Here is a 17,481-nt window from a genome sequence, read left to right as displayed (position 1 = left end):
TGTGGCCGTCCATCAATCTGTTGACTGCCACCTATGTATATTTTCGTCAAGTATGTTTTTCAACAAGTGGGCATGGAAGAGGGTCTCACCCAGCTCATGTGTGAAATTCAGATTCTTAAACCACTGTAGATGGTGGTGTTGCATTGCTTTGGATTTGAGATCAGAACAGCTGTTGAGTAGATTAAAGATTAGGGAGTGAATATTAGCTTTTCACATCGATGATGAGGGAGAGAAATGCCAACACGTTACAAGTCGAAAAAGTTGAGACACCTTACACAGAGTTTGTACAGTGCCACAGGAAAGTATTCACACCCCTTCACTTTTTCCAAATTTTGCTGTTACAGATTTTTTCTAAAACTGATTTTTCTTTTAAAAACAAAAATCTACATAAAATATGTTATAATGACAATATTAAAAACATATTTTTAGACAGTTGTGCAAATTTATTGAAAATTTAAACATAATAGGTACATAAGTATTCACACCCTTGGCTTAATATTTTGTTAAAGCACCTTTGGCAGCAATCACATCCTCAAGTCTTCGTGGGTATGTCTCTCTGAGCTTGGCACACCTGTGTTGGGGCATTTTCTCCCATTCTTCTCTGCAGATCCTCTCAAGGTCAGTCAGGTTGGATGGGCAGCGTCAGTGGACAGGTCTTTCCAGAGATGTTCAATTGGATTCAAGCCTGGGCTATTGCTGGGCCACTCGAGACATTCACAGGCTGCTCCTGAAGGCACTCCTTTGTTATTTTGGCTGTGGTGTGCTTTGGGTCATTGTCGTGTTGGAAGGTCAATCAACGGTGTAGTCTGAGTCCCAGAGCACTTTGGAGCAACTTCTCTATATTTGGCAGCTGTCATCTTACCCTCTATGCGGACTAGTCGCCCAGTTCCTGCAGCCAAAAAACAGTCCCACAGCATGATGCTGCCATCACCATGCTTCACAGTAGAGATTGTGTTAACCAGGTGATGAGCAGTGCCTCTTCTTCTTCAAATATGACGCTTGCAATTAAGGCCAAAAAGTTGTATTTTGGTTTCATCAGACCAGATAATTTTGTTTCTGCAGGTCTGAGAATCCTGGACGTGCCTTTTGGCAAACTCCAAGCGGGCTACTATGTGCCTTTTAGGGAGAAGTGGCTTCCGTCTGGCCACTCTACCATAAAAGGCCAGATTGGTGGAGTGCGTTAGCAATGGTTGACCTTCTGGATGGTTCTCCTATCTCCGCAATGGAGCACTGGACCTCCGCCTTTGTGACCATAGGCTTCTTGTTCACCTCTCTGACCAAGGCCCTTCTTCCCCGATTACTCAGCTTGCCGGACGACCAGATCTAGGAAACTTCTTCCATTTCTGAATAATCGAGACCACACTGCTTTTCGGGACCTTCAATGCTGCTGAAATTCTTGTGTATTCTTCCCCAGATTTGTGCCTTGACACAATCCGGTCTTGGATGTCTGCAGACAATTTCTTCATTAACCAAGCAACTTCATTGCTTGGTTTCTGCTCTGATATGCACTGCCAATCAGAATCAGAATCAGAATCATCTTTATTTGCCAAGTATGTCCAAAAAACACACACGAAATTTGTCTCCGGTAGTTGGAGCTGCTCTCGTACGACAACAGAGTCAATTGACAGAGAACACTTTTGAGACATAAAGACATTGACAAAAAAAAACAGTCACTGAGCAATAAATGGTGAATAGTTATCTGGTAATGCCGGTACATTTTTTTTTTTTGACAACTGTGCAAAAGATGCAGAGTCCTCTAGCACTTAGAGCAGTTCGAATGACTAATTTTGCAATCGTCCGGTGCAATGACCATTGTGCAAAGGGCGCCGAGACTTCAAGGAGTGTATGCAGTTAAAAGTGGCGAGTAGCGCGATAATCTGGGACAATGTTGTGCAAATGTTGCAGATACTCCTCAATCAGTGTGCAAATGGCCAGTATTGGTCAACAACAAATATGCAAATAGTGCAGCGTGGCGAGACAACTACAGTGAGTGCACGAGTAATATATAATTGGCCCCACAGAAATGTGACAACGAGCTCAAGTCAAAACATTTCCAGCATGTTGTAATGGAATTGTAGGTTAGGTATTTAAGAAGTTGATCGCAAGAGGGAAGAAGCTGTTGGAATGTCTGCTAGTTCTAGTTTTCATTGAACGGTAGCGCCTACCTGAGGGAAGGAGCTGGAAGAGCTGGTGACCGGGATGTGGATGTTCTGAGAGGATTTTGCACGCTCTTGTTTTAGTTCTGGCAGCGTGCAAGTCCTCAAGGGTGGGTAGGGGGGTACCGACAATCCTTTCAGCAGTTTTGATTGTCCGTTGCAGTCGGAGTTTGTTCTTTTTTGTAGCAGCACTGTGATGGAAGAACACAGGACTGATTCGATGACCGCTGTGTAGAACTGCCTCAGCAGCTCCCGTGGCAGGCCATGCTTTCTCAGAAGCCACAGGAAGTACATCCTCTGCTGGGCCTTTTTGAGGACGGAGTTGATGTTGGTCGCCCACTTCAGGTCCTGAGAGACTGTAATTCCCAAGAACTTGAAGGACTCGACGGTTGACACAAGGCAGCTGAACAACGTGAGGGGCAGCTGTGGCGAAGGATGCCTCCTGAAGTCCACGATCATCTCTACAGTCTTGAAAGTGTTTAGCTCCAGGTTGTGTCGGCTGCACCACAGCTCCAGCCACTCCGCTTCCTGTCGATATGCAGACTCGTCACCGTCCTTGATGAGGCCGATGACAGAGGTGTCATCTGCAAACTTGAGGAGTTTGACAGCCAGGTGCGCTGAGGTGCAGTCGTGCAGAGAGAGAAGAGCAGCGGAGAGAGGACACTACCTTGGGGCGCCCCAGTGCTGATGCTGCGTGTGGATGAGGTGGTCTCTCCCAGCCTCACCTGCTGTGTCCTGCCCGTCAGGAAGCTGTAAATCGACTGGCAGATGGCAGGTGAGACGCTGAGCTGGAGAAGCTTGGATGAAAGGAGTTCAGGGATGATGGTGTTGAACGCTGAGCTGAAGTCCACAAACAGGATCCTCACGTAGGTCCCTGCACTGTCGAGGTGTTCAAGGATGAAGTGCAGTCCCATGTTGACTGCATCATCCGCAGACCTGTTCGCTCGGTAGGCAAACTGCAGGGGGTCCAGCAGGGGACCTGTGACGCTCTTGAGGTTGTCCAGCACGAGACGTTCAAAGGACTTCATGACCACAGATGTCAAGGCAACAGACCTGTAGTCATTTAGACCCGAGATTGCAGGTTTCTTGGGGACTGGAATGATGGTGGAGCGTTTGAAACAGGATGGTACTTCACACAGTTCCAGAGATCTATTGAAGATCTGAGTGAAGACTGGCGCAAGCTGGTCCGCGCAGACTTTGACGCAGGATGGGGACACATGGTCTGGGCCTGCCGCTTTGTTAATCTTTTGTTGTTTGAAGATGCGTCTCACATCCTGTTCGTGGATGGTAAACGCAGAAGTCAGAGGTGTGATTGTGGTCGGGGGTGTGGCCGGATGGGTGTGGGGTGTGAAAGTGTCCTTTTCAAATCTGCAGTAGAAGGTATTCAAGTCGTTGGCTACTGTGCTATTGTTCTCAGCGATTGGAATCCATGCCAGACTGATTTAGAGTCGTTAGCGCTAAACTGTTTTTCCAACTTTGCTGCCAACTATGAGACCTTATATAGACAGGTGTGTGCCATTTCAAATGATGTTCAATCAACTGAATTTACCACAGGTGGAATCCATTCAAGTTGTAGAAGTTAAGTTTGAGTGTCATAGCAAAAGGTGTGAATACTTAAGTACCTATTATATTAGAAGGTTTACATTTTTTATAAATGTAAGTTTCTGAAAATGTGTTTTTACTTAGTTATTATGGAACATTTTATGTAGATTTTTTTGAGAAAACTATACTCAAATCAGCTTGAGAATAAGTCTGTAACATAGCAAAATGTAGAAAACGTGAAAGGGTGTGAATACTTTCAGGTGGCACTGTATATGTATGGTATCAACAGAGTATGTGTCGCGGTAGTTAGTAGAAAGTGTGTGTCATGATCAGGAGAAAAGATTATGATGGTTATGGAGTGAATGGGGGAAAAAAAGTGTGACGTGCAGCTTAAGCCATGGGGTGAGTCACCATCGATCACGGCGCGTTTGCTTGTTGTATATCTGTAAATAAATTATTAATTTCCTATTAAAAGACCTTTACCACTCTTGTTTTTGTTTTATAGTTTGAGGTGTCACAAAACAAGAAATCTTCGTGTCAAAGTCACTGATGTGATTGACATGGTTTTTGATTATTTTCACAAAAAGACAACATAATTAAATGCAGAATGAGATGGTGTTATACTGAATGCAAGTAATTTAAATATGTCCTTGGGATGACTCCATCCGTTCTTACATGTGCGCCACCACACATACACACACACACACACACGCCATCGTTGCGTGCTGGCCAGTGGGGTGATGAAAAAAAAAAAAAAAAAGGCCTAATAATGATAGTGATGATGTGTTCGATCTTTCGTGTGTGAGTTTGGTCTGCTGTATTGAGATTCTCGGCGCACACCACACACGACGACCAAAACTGTTGAATGCCTGATTTATTTGAGGTCTCTAGCAGATAAAAAAATCTTTTAAGAGGGAAAAAATCTTTGATTGTACCAGGCCTTAGATGTGGTATTAGCAGGTCCAAGGCCCAGTACACAGATAAAGACAATCAACCTTTTTTTGTACCGATTTTGCCCCTTCCCAACCAAGCACGTCAAATGCCAGACAAGTCTGATAAGGTTATTCTATAACAGTGGTATAAAACATATGGCCCGCGGGCCAGAAACGGCCCATCAGGGGTCCATCTGGCCCGTGGGGATGGAGAACACATTAACTGCTATTTTTCAATAAAAGTCACCTTTGTTGCTAATTCTGTCCATTGGAGGGTGCACTGACAACACTTAAATGAAATTGATGCACCTGTGAAGGCCAAACGATGCCAGGTTAAAGGAGTAGACTAATATAAAATGTTGTGCCATGTTCACACTACAATTCTATGAAAATAAATACATCCTGTAGAAATATTTTAAGACATCGAATATTACAAAATTTCAGTCAAAAGCTTCACTTCAAAATAGGTTGGTTTGTTGGAATTTTTGGGGGGGTTTTCCATGCACTGCCAGAACTTAATTATTATTATTTTTTTTACAAAGGATGCATAACTGAATGGTGCACGCTCACTGATTCATAAAACTATAGAAATCATTTTTGGTTAAACATTTCAAACTGCTCATGATTTGCAACAAAATTTGCAACAAGAATGAATAAATGTGAATATTTTCCGAAACCGCGAATATGCAGGGGTCCACTGTATGTGATTCTCTGCCAACTGCAAATGTATATATACATTGATATAAACTACTGAGAGTGATTTATGTCTCTATTTGTGTGTAGCCAACAGTCACCTTGGATGGGAGTATCTCATACACCTTTCCCAGTGAGGGAATGTATTCTCTCACAGTTCAAGTAGCTGCAGCCAACATCATATTCCAAGATTCCAAAACCATAGCAGTTAGAGGTAAGGAAATTGTTTTCTTAAAGCACATATATATCACAACTCGTATAAGTATGTTCGACGAAAGGCAGTCAGCTGAGTCACACTGGTAACCTCTACATAATATTGTATGTCTTTATCTGGCATTCAGCAATCTGACTGCAAGCATTTGTGAAAGATGATGAGTTATTATCAGTGGGCAGTGCTGCTTTAAAATTGAGTGGCTGTAATCTGTGTGCATTTAGTCAAACATAGTGCAGGGGAAATAACACTTAAATGAACACTCATGTTATACTCAAATGAATTAAAGGCTGTTTCTCCCCTGGCTCTCCTTGACAGAATTCTTCAAATCCCTCCTTTTATCATTCTCCCCAAATCTGGATGAGTTCAACCCTGATTTATCCGAGTGGAGGCAGGATTTGGGGAGAATAATTAAGAAGGCCGTTCTCCAAGTGAGTGATTTTCATTTGCTCAGTGATGCCCTCTCGCTCTCCTCCCACCTCTAGTGTCGCTCTGTCTTTGAAATGCTTTCCTTTCTATCGTCGTATCGACTACATGACTTCTTGTTGAGGTTTTTCTTAATTATTTCCAATATCCCCATTACCTGTGCTGTCCAATACTCTGAAGTCATTGATGCGGCAAGAGAACACCCTTAGGCCACCCTGTGATTCATCATCAGACAGGTGTGAAGACACCTCTGCTTCCCTTCTCCCTCAGGAAATCACCTCATGAGCTCTAATTCCTTAATTTTAAGTCACATAGCTGTATAAAAGGATCTGCTAACTTCTGAGCATGGTAGCTAACAAGGCACCGATTGATGTTTTGCTGTTTGTGTGTGTGTGTGTGTGCGCGCACGTGTGTGTGTGTGTGTGTGTGTGTGTGTATGTGTGTGTCCATTCGTAAACCCATAGCACTGGGGACTTCAGCGTTGTTACACACTCGCGTCAACGTGGAGCCAAGTGTGTCCCACAGGAGATGTTTAAAGGAATGAGCGTTAGGACTAAAAAGTAAAAGTGAAGTGAGAGAGATATTAAATGGGACTGGACAAATGTGCCAGTCTTTCTATATTTGTGTTACTCACCAACAGAAAAACATTTGGCTGTGAGAAAACTCGTTGCTTGTTTACTTTGAAACGTAGCTTGTAGCAAACGTGAGTGACGTAATGCACGTTCATCAAAACATCTGTGATCCCGGCGCCCTCATACTGTGCCATGAAAAAGTATTGGCCCCCTTCTCAAATTCTTTTAATTTTGCACAGTTTACCCACTTTAATGTTTGAAATCATCAAACAAATTCAAATGTCAGACAAATGTCACCCAAGTGAACTTAATTTATTAGCAATTAATTTGTCAGACAAATGTCACCCAAGTGAACTTTCATTTATTAACAAAAAATATTTACAATATTCAAAGTTACCTGGCTCTGTGTGAAAAAAATAATTACCCCCCTTGTTAAATCATGAATTAATTGTGGCTAATCACAATTTTTGGTTAATTTTCACTGACCACACCCAAGCCTGATTACCTCCAGACCTGTTCAATCAAGAAATCACTGAATCAGAATCTGCCCCGACAAAATCAACCCGGACAAAAGATCTAAAAAAACTGCAACAAAATGACACGATCCAAAAAAATTCCGCAACAGTCAAGAACTAAAGTAATTGACCTCTATCAGTCTGGAAAGGGTTACAAAAGCCATTTCTAAAGCCTTAGGATTCCAGCAAACTATATGGAGAGCCATTATCCTCACATGGAGAAAACATGGAACAGGGGTGAACCTTCCTAGGAGCGGCCACCCTCCGAAGTTTACCCCAAGAGAACAGCAATAACTCATCCACGAGGCCACAAAGGAACAACTTCTCAAGAACTTGTTGAAGGAGGCTTTTCTCCGCCAGTCCTTCGCGTGTTCGTTGAATTTCGGATGGTGAGAATGTTGGTCAGAATCAGAGACTGGAAATGAACTTCTTTAAGATCTTTATTGCAGAATATTCTGGGCACAAATGTTCTACAGGCAAAGGCTGCAGCTGCTCAAATGAGCTCAAATGTGCGCTTTCTCAGCGTTCAGTGCGAGATTTTATACAGTGTTCAGGGCGGTGTATAAAGCTTGAGCAGGGTGGATCCAAGGTCACAGCAATATCTCTTATTGGCACAGAACATCCTGTTCTGCGGCTGATATGTAGTTTCACAGTTACACAATTTATCAGAACATTTTGCTACTGAATTTAGGTTACACAACATAACAGTGCACAAATAAGTCTATATATGGTCATGGCATCAGTATATCACGTGCGAGGGCCTTCAAACTGCAGGCCCCCCTTGCCTCCGTTAAGGTCAGTGTTCATGACACAACAATCAGGAAAAGACTGGGCAAAAATTGAATCCATGGCAGAGTTCCAAAGCGAAAACCACTGCAGACCAAAAACATCAAGGTTCATCTTACTTTTGCTAAAAAAAAATTAAAAATAAAAAAAACATCCAAATGACTTTTGGGAGAATATTATATGGACTAACGAGATGAAAGTTGAGCTTTTGGCAAGGTGTGTGTCTCATTATATCTGGAGTAAATGTAGCTCAGCATTTCAGAAACAGAACATCATACCAACAGTCAAACATGGTGGTGGTAGTGTGATGGTCTTTGGCTGGTTTGCTCCTTCAAGACCTCGACAACTTGCTGTGATTGATGGAACCAAATTCGGCTCTTTAACAGAAAATCATGATGGAGAATGTTCAGCTAGGTTTGTGACCTCAAGCTGAAACGCAATTAGGGGGGCATTACTTTTTCACACAGGGCCAAGTAACTTTGACTAGTTTTTGTTTTTTTTCCTTAATGAATGAAATACCCATTTAAGCAGTATTTTAAGTTCACGAGGGTTATATTTTATATATTTTTTATGATCCTAAACATTAAAGTGGGGAAACTATATCAAAATATAAGAATTTGAGAAAGAGGCCAATAATTTTTCACGTCATTGTAGGATGTGTTTAAATAAATGTCTCTTGCTGAAACACATGCAGAATAACCTTCAAAAAATAAGGTTAAAAAAAGTTTTTTTTTAACTTTGTACAGAAAATGTGAACGTAATGAAAAGGGGGCTATGTCTACAAATGGACAGTTGTATGTAGTCTCTCTTGCATTTTTCATTGTGCAACTTCACTAATTTTAAAGTGTCACTAAACAGGCCCAAAAAATTTCGTAAATTCGACACACCACAGAGAAGGGTAATGTTAACAAGCCTGCCAAATTTGAATGAAAAATAATCGCTAAGTATATAAAATCAGAATGAGGGCCACCTCAGCTCTCAGACGATGTGGGCGTGTCGAATGGACGCGTCAAAAGGAATCAATCATACTGAGGGGGTGATAGCTTATACGATGTAAAATCACGTTAGGAGGCTCAATTTCAAAATTGAATGGTTATTGTGGACTGGAATCATAAAAATAAGCACACACGTCAACTTAGCCTCGTTGTTGGTAACATAATGTCACAGCCGAACACAGCACCGGACTACAGCAGGACAGTAGGAGGAAGCCCAAGTAGGTTGACAGTCAGGGCTGCCCCATTTACTAGTGTCAAGGTACCCACAAAGCCATGTTGTCTCTGGTGAAAGTTTACAAAACTATCCGTTGTAATATGCGCACTGCAGAGTCGGGTGGTGGTGTTGCCGTTCAGCTCGCAATCTGCGTGTCATCAAAAAGTAAATCAATCGCTTTTTTATTTCCTAATTTTTTGGGGAGTTCAAATAACATCACCGAGCTGTTCTGTAAATTGAGGCAGCCACAGCGAAGATGCATTTTCGGGGTGTAGCTATCGATAGCTTGCTAACTGCGCGCTGAAGTGGTAGCTCGACACAGCTAACTCACAACTGAGGCGCATAGCCAAACAAAATGACGTCACTTTGTCCTTATGTAGTGGGGGAGGGAACTCACTCGAGAAAGTATACACCCCAGCCCTGTGATGTCATCAGGCTGTGTTTTAGCCCCACCCACAAAATCAAGAAAATTCAAACTGTGAAAAATATGCTTAAGCTACTTCTCAACAATTCAGCACTATATTGTTATGTCTTTGCATATGTTTTCAGCACTTCAAACATATTTCAAATAGTTAAAAAACAAAACATGGATTTTTGCTTTTGCACTGTAATTACGCCAACACAAACACTTGACTCATCACTTAGTGTGACACTTCTGACATAAAATATGTGACAGTTGTCATCTTAGCATAATTATTTTAGAAATTACAAATTTAAATGTGGGAGTAATTCCAGCAGCAGATCTGCTTTTTTCTTTGGCTGTGAAAAAACAAGGAAGTGTTGTGCGCTTTAGAACTCTGCTGATTGGGCAAATGCTTCAACGACGTCCTCTGTGATCCTCGCTGATTGGCTGGGTGACAATCCTGTGATTCTTCATCCTCTTGGGAGGGAACAGGACGCCAATTTTCCGCAAGTGAAAAAATATCACTTGCCCGAGTAGAAAGAGTGAGATTTGATTTGAGGGGGCACAGTGTTTGTTTGTGGGGGCTGTTTCCCCTCTTTCCACTGTTCCCCCTCTTTCCCCCGCATGTAGCCGGTTCTGGTTGGAAGGCTGATTTCTGTGGTGATAATTAATGTAACTGTGTCATCGCTCCATTGTCTGCCCATTTTAGAGAGAAAACATAAAATGCATCACAGACTCTAAAAGAAGAATTGATCACGACTGAGACTCATCTTACATTGTTATTATGAGTTTAGGTTTTAAAATCATTTCAACAGGGGGGAAAATATCAAAAGGATTAAAACAATGACAGCTATGAAAATGAACATGTTTTTACTTGTATGTTTATTATGCGTTATCCATGATTATGTTAAGAAATACATTGCTGCTGTTCTATGTTCATTTCAAAGATATTACATTTGGATTTTTCAAGTGTATAGAAAAGACAGGAAATTATAAGGCCTATGCATTACACAGTTGCATTAGAGAATTGATGTCCCTAAAGACGGATTTGCAGTCTGCATTAGTTATTCTTGTTCTGCCATAGGTGGCTAAGTTCCCAGAAGAACTGCTTTTGGTAGCTGTGTTTCCTGGAGTTCCAACTGCCGCTGAGCTATTCCTGTTACCGCACAAGAACCAGTCACATGACAAGAAAAGGAGTGAGGAGGAGCTAGAACACGTATGGGTGACAACTGTATTTTATACTAAGTTGATAAAATTAGATCATCCTATATTGTTCTTTAAAGAAATTAAAAACCCTGCTGCATTTTCTAAACAGGTTTCAAACATAATTGTCAGTGCACTGAACCAGAATCTGGTGGAGTTCGAGCTGAAGCCTGGCGTAAGAGTGATTGTATATAACACACAGCTAACACTTGGTAAGATATATTTTCTTGTTTTCAATTCATTTCATTTTCACCACCTTCATCTTTCTTGTTGCATCGCTTCTCATCTTTTCATCAGACCATTGGGTTAGCAGCAATACTAACAATTCATTACTAATGAAGTGATGTCCTTTGAAAACACACAGAGTGGAAAGGTATTGTTAAAAACAATGGCTCTTTAAAGCCTGCCTTCAAATCCGGAACATCTGTTCAATTTCTTTTTGTCATTAAACGAACATTTTAACTCAGTATAATTATACTGGACAAAGGCAGAAATCAGAATTCTAAAAAGTCAACATTTCTTATTTCTAAATATTGAAGTCAAGGCACCTCTATTGTCATGCTTTTTTGTGGTGTGCTGAACTCTTCTGACATTAAGAATATATCCAACCACAGACACACACACACACTTTTTAGAGTGCCCCCCCCGTATCCAACTGGAGTCCGAATCGCTTCAAACATATGACACTTACTCAAGTGCTGCTCATCTGCTTCAACCGTGCTGTTCAAGCAGGTCCACCCATCAAAATGTAACAGTGAGAAAAGTAGGGAATTAGTAATGTCTCCAACAGCACTACATTATTGATAGGAACCAAGAATAAAAGGACACACAAGTGCAAACTATTATATTAGGCACTTTGGCAAAAATTAAATGCACTTTGGTCAAAATTAAATGTCTGCCTCAAATGCCTTCGTTCAAATAGATGCCTCGTATGCTGGTGGCAATTGACTGATTAAATGCCGATGGCTACTCATTTGAGAGAAAATTTTCAAAATATTTTTACACCGTGTGCAAATGAGGTAGTTTTCCTGAGCAACAATGAATAGTTGCAACTTCATTTGAGAAGGTCACCTGCATCAGTCTTACTCTTACAGAAGTCGACAGCAGCAGATGATTGGCCTTATCGGGGTTAGGATTTCCGCATCAACCTTAACTTAATTTTCCACAATGTACGTCTACTACAGGACTGTATACGTTTAGCTATCATTTATCGTTTAACTTCAACATTTATATAAACATTTTCTTCTTAAGTGTGGTAATACAAGCTAAGGGATTATAGAAAGTATCAATTCTAAAATGAGTGTTCCTACAGCACCCTTGGTGGACTCCAACCCTCGACATAGGAGCTCTGCTATGCTGATGCTCCTATCAGTGGTTTTTCTTGGCCTTGCAGTGTTTCTCATCTACAAATTCAAGAGGTACAAACCTTTTGTGATTATTTTTTATTACATAGAAACCTAGTATGTGTAAGTTATGATGTTATCCATTATTTGTGATCCCACATGGGCACGGTCGAGACTTGTCATTTGCAGTCATGTATCTCCCTTTAGGCATCATCATTCTAGCAGATGCAGGATATGAGTAGAACATCGTCAGTAATACAATGCAGTGTATACAATCATTTAACACATGTACCGTATTTGTACTGTAAGACATTCATACTGTGGTAAAATACCGGCAATTCTCTCGCTGGAAAAAAGGCCATTATTATTAATAAATATGGAATGCCTCCCACTAGTATAAAGATAAATATTTCTCAAATTTGCAATCAATAACTAAAATGAATGTTGACTGTAAATGATATTGGACTTGATGTGAAAGGTGAGCGTTTGCCTGGTGTAATTTTTGTTTCTTCACTCCGCACACACCAGACCAATAGTTAAGTTCTAATGTCTCCTTTTGCAAACGTTTAGAAAAATACCCTGGATAAGCATATACGCAGAGGTGAACCAGGAGAAAGAGCAAGAGATGATTAGCTCGGTGGGCCAAGGTGACAACACGACAAAAATAACACTAAATGAGTTTTCCTCTTCAAAAGAACTCATGGAGAAAGAACTGGATGCAAGGGTCAAAAGTAAGTTATGAGCACCAAAATGGTCATAGATTCGGTTACAATGGGTTCAACCCCTATTTCACCAAAAAGGTTAAATAATGCCTTCAAATATGTAAAATGGAGTTGTGAGTTGTAAAAACCATAGACCGATAGGACATTAACATGAATTAACAGTACTGAAAAACGTTTCACACATATATGCAAAAGCAAGTGCAGTGGAACCTTGATTTAACGGATATCGGAAGTAACGGACCGCCTGGACAGTACATGTTTTCCAAAAAAAGAGTTTCCAGTTGTCAACTAAACTGGTGTTGACAAAAGTGCGTTAGTTCCACAATTGGCCTCTGTTGTTTACTGGCTCTGTGGCGCAATATACTGTGTAAGCAGAGACTGGGACACACGTATTTTCCAGGCCATGCATTGCGTGGCGGCCATAATGGCAGGATTTCTAGCTATTGTCGCAAAGAGCTCTGCGCAGAGAGAAAACAGTATGGCGGTGGTGTTTCCTTTAAGAGGGCTATGGCACAAAAGACTCTGGAGACTGTAACATGCTATTTTTAGTACGGTAACAGGTTTTTTTTTGTCAAACCGTTTTTCTATATGGCAATGGATTTGGAAATAAGAAGCACACTAATTCCTCGCGGCTCATGAAAGCGACCTGCCTTGAGTGACTACGACAACAATGTTACAATTAAACACACCAACACGGTAAGTTTGGATAAAATTTAAAATATTTCAAACATTTTCAAGCTTTTTTATATTTATTTACAATTACATTGTACTGTAGTTGGCATTATAGGCCATGAAAAACTTACAAAACAATAATTTTGTACTCAGTTATATGGGTGCCTATGGCCACAAAAAAAAAAAAAAAAAGGGCTTAAATATAACGGTCAATCGGCTGTAAAGGACGAACCCCCGGAATCGAGGTTCCACTGTACACATTACAATTCACAGACTGAACTTGTGATTACTCAAAATGCATATCGTACATACTTAAGTCTGCCAGCAATACATACTTCACATGCATGCAGTAGGCGCCATCTCGGAAGAATATTTACAGAATCCAAAACGCATTTGAAATGTTTTTCGATTAGAACTTGAGGCAGTGACAATGTTGGTCAATTGTCAACAAATTTTCAACGATGAAATTTACTGTATTGCCCAATAAATCTCTGTGGAGGATAATCATTTTCAAATCTCCACACACATTTCATTCTTGCTCATATTATTATCAACATTTTTACTTATGTGACCTGTTGTTTTGGCTCAATGTATCTTTACCAACTGCATTTTACTGAAGGCCACCCAGCCGCAGTGGCGTGCGAAGGAAGGGCACGGTGGCGCTGGACATCCACCTAAAATTCCCATCCGCACCCCCCAGTAACACACCTTTGCACGCCACTGCTCGGTCGTGAGCTAATTTCTTTTCAGGAAATCAAGTAAATATGATATTGAACTCTTTGTTTCATTGAAAAGCATGCTTGCTTTTTATAGGACAAGGTTTGTTTGTTTCTTTTTTTTTAAATATAAATTCCTGAGAAATTCCTAAATTCAGTCAGGTTTTTGTTACCTTAGTTTTTGTCTTTGTGACCGTGGCACAGTGTACAACGTCTGCAACAGATTTAGTTCCATGTGTATTTTAGGTAACCACAGACATCACAGATAATTCAAATATTCAATAATAAGCACCTCAATGAACCTTTCTTGAACCAATCGGTGTTACTCATGGTTTACCAGTGTTTGATACAAGTGTACATACAGTAAATTAATTACTTTTTTATAAAGTCTTTGTCAATCACTAATGTGTTTGACTGAAAGAGATATACCTGGACTAACCCTTTATTCTGCTTGTATTTTTTTTCTGTATCCTATTTCTTCTCAGGGGGAGTCGCAAATGCCCACGAGAGCACAAGGGAGATTCCAAACTGCACTAGTGTGTAGAGCTTGTACTATATAGCAACCTAGTGTCAAAGGGGTCTCTCTTTCAGTTTTGTAATTCTCAACACAACTGCTGTTAATAGTTTTCTAAGAGACCTCATTTTTACAGCGGTGCATGGAAGTCTTGATCAATAACATCCATGCAGCAAATCAATGCATTCAATGAGATTATTGTATTGTCCACAGACAAAACATCGAACAGTTTTGTGGGTGTATCAGCTATGTAACACAGTACATTTGTAAAGCTGACAAAATACTTTGCTTCAGACATAATTTCTGCTAATGTATAACCACAATGTCAAAGTACTTGATTAAACGGAATATTACTAACACATAAACTACTATAGCCTGTGTTGTAGATAATTCATTACTATAAAAAGTTGTTTTTCTGTCAGTTATCCCAAAATCCACATTTACGTATTTTAAAAGAGTTGTACTCTTCTTGAAATATCTTGAAAGAAATGTATATTTGTTTCTACATATTACACATTTACATACCCTAAATCTTTTGAAAATTAAATGTACATTTTCAAAATTACAATTTTTTTATTGTTAATACTTTCATTTGTATTGTGTATGAAATGTATACTGTGATAAAGTCTTCTGCATTAATGCATTTGCCTCCATCAGTCAATGAAAAGTCTGAACTGGCATCTAATACAATTACTAATTGGCGCTACAAGTATTCAAAGTATTCACCCATTGGTGATGATGTCCCTTCAGTGTGTTTCAGTTACACACTTATATTTTTATTATTGTCATTTTGAAACATTTTGTAAATATGCATATTTATACTTTTCTTTCATTATCTAGCCAGCAATGTACTAAAACCTCTTCAGGTCATGATGGGAAATCTGTCAAAAGCTAGTAATTTATCAATTACATCAGATACATTCTACTGTATTACGGCAACAAGTCTCAGATTCTGCACTACAGCGTTGGACCAACTGCGTAAAAGATCATTTTCATGCATTAGATGAGTGAGACAAAATCGTTTGAGAGACAAGTGTATGTTTGTTATAATATATTCTGAATTTATGAATGATTTACTCGATGCAAACCAGGAGCCTTCCCAGAAAAAAAAATACTCTAATAAAACTAAGTTTTAAATTAACTGAATGTTAAATTGATCCAAACAAAACCCTAGGTCTGAATTAGTGGAAGGTGTAGACAGGGATAGTAAATACAGTATAATATATGTGTGTGTGTGTGAGTGTAATCAACCAAACTGTGAGACTCACTGCCAGAACTTGCACTTGATCTGTAATTCCCAATTGGTTCAAATAGATGATTACATTCCATTTTGTTTTAAGTTTTTCAAAGCTAATAATGAATTGGGGCCTCCAGTGGTATGAGAGATTAGATATTACACTTCTAAGCATCACTTTAACTCACTCAGCTACCCTACAAGCATTTGTGCAAATTTTAGACACTACCTTGTACATTAAGCGATTATTTCAATATATTCAGTGTTTATTCTTTCTCATCTAAGACTAAGATTGTTCATTGTAACTTACAATGCATAATGATATTGAATGCATATACAACCCCAACTCCAATGAAGTTGGGACGTTGTGAAAAAAAAATAAAATAAAAAATAAAAACAGAATACATCCATTTTCTGAGCCACTTCTCCTCACTAGGGTCGCGGGCGTGCTGGAGCCAAATGTTTATTGAATGTTGTTAAAAGAAAAGGTGATGTAACACAGTGGTAAACATGACCCCGTCCCAGCTTTTTTGGAACGTGTTGCAGCCATAAAATTCTCAGTTAATGATTATTTGCTAAAAACAATAAAGTTTATCAGTTTGAACATTAAATATCTTGTCTTAGTAGTGTATTCAATTAAATATAGGTTGAACATGATTTGCAAATCATTGTATTCTGTTTTTATTTATGTCTAACACAACATCCCAACTTCATTGGAATTGGGAATGTACTTTGGAGTACGTTTGCCAAATATGAGGAATAAAATAATTTGTATTGAATAACATGTACAGTATAATTTGTAGATACGGTATACTGTTTAGTGTCTGTCATCACACCTGGGCTTTTAATTAATTCTATTAGCTGCCATTGAACTCTCTAGGGTCTTTGCTCAGACTGACGGTGAGATTTTTCAAATTTGATGGATTATGCCGGGATTCATGGAGCTGCCAAAAGTAAAAGATGCTGTTCATTGCGTCTTGCTGCTACTGTATAAGCTACACTACTGTGATGATACAAGATGATATAGATATCGTCATCATGCCTACACCATATCTGTAATCATTTTTGCAAACGTATCACAGTGCCCAAATTGAATTGTATCGATTGGTGGAAACTTTGCTTTTATGAGATTATAGAAGGCAAAAGCAATGTAATTTTCTGCTGTACCCCAAAACTCATCATTGCATGAACCAGCTGTATTGTTGTATTTTGTCTTCATTTGGATATTTTTATGGTAAAGACAATGTCTTTTTGGAAGTGTTTCAAATAAATGGATTTTTGTACATCACCTTCAATGGATCCATACAAATGAACGAACTATCATTATTTATTTCTACTATTCTCTATAGCCATACTCGGCAGATGTAGATGACTAAAGGTAAGAAGAAGAACTAACACCTTTTATTGTCATGAACATGCATGCATGCACACGAAATTTGTTCTCTGCATTTAACCCATCGCAGTGAACACATACACATGTTAGTGGAACACACTGGAGCAGGGGGCAGCTGAAGCGCCCGGGGAGCATTTTGGGTTATCAGTGTCTTGCTCAACGACACCATAGCCGTGAGTCCGGGGGATGTTGGCGGATGGTCCAGTCGGGTCTTGAACCGAGGTCCCCCACGGTGGCAG

The 17,481-nt window shown here is 39.8% G+C and overlaps 1 protein-coding gene across 3 annotated transcripts in view; it reads left to right on the top strand.

Moving 5' to 3' along the window:
* sorcs3a (sortilin related VPS10 domain containing receptor 3a) overlaps positions 1-17,041 on the top strand; it is a 281,809-nt gene extending 264,768 nt beyond the window's left edge. For all 3 annotated transcript variants that reach the window (XM_061679784.1, XM_061679782.1, XM_061679785.1), the window contains 7 exons: positions 5,414-5,537; positions 5,853-5,965; positions 10,530-10,661; positions 10,761-10,860; positions 11,961-12,066; positions 12,562-12,722; positions 14,587-17,041. In XM_061679784.1, the coding sequence (XP_061535768.1) occupies positions 5,414-5,537; positions 5,853-5,965; positions 10,530-10,661; positions 10,761-10,860; positions 11,961-12,066; positions 12,562-12,722; positions 14,587-14,645 (795 nt within the window). In that variant the 3' untranslated portion in view covers positions 14,646-17,041. The remainder of the gene's footprint in view (positions 1-5,413; positions 5,538-5,852; positions 5,966-10,529; positions 10,662-10,760; positions 10,861-11,960; positions 12,067-12,561; positions 12,723-14,586) is intronic.
* The last annotated feature ends 440 nt before the right edge of the window (positions 17,042-17,481 follow it).

The sequence above is a fragment of the Phycodurus eques genome, chromosome 6 (assembly GCF_024500275.1).
Source record: "Phycodurus eques isolate BA_2022a chromosome 6, UOR_Pequ_1.1, whole genome shotgun sequence".
In the NCBI taxonomy this organism is placed as follows: domain Eukaryota; kingdom Metazoa; phylum Chordata; class Actinopteri; order Syngnathiformes; family Syngnathidae; genus Phycodurus; species Phycodurus eques.
Note: the sequence above shows the minus strand (reverse complement) of the source record. Positions and strands in the feature narration are given on the sequence as shown.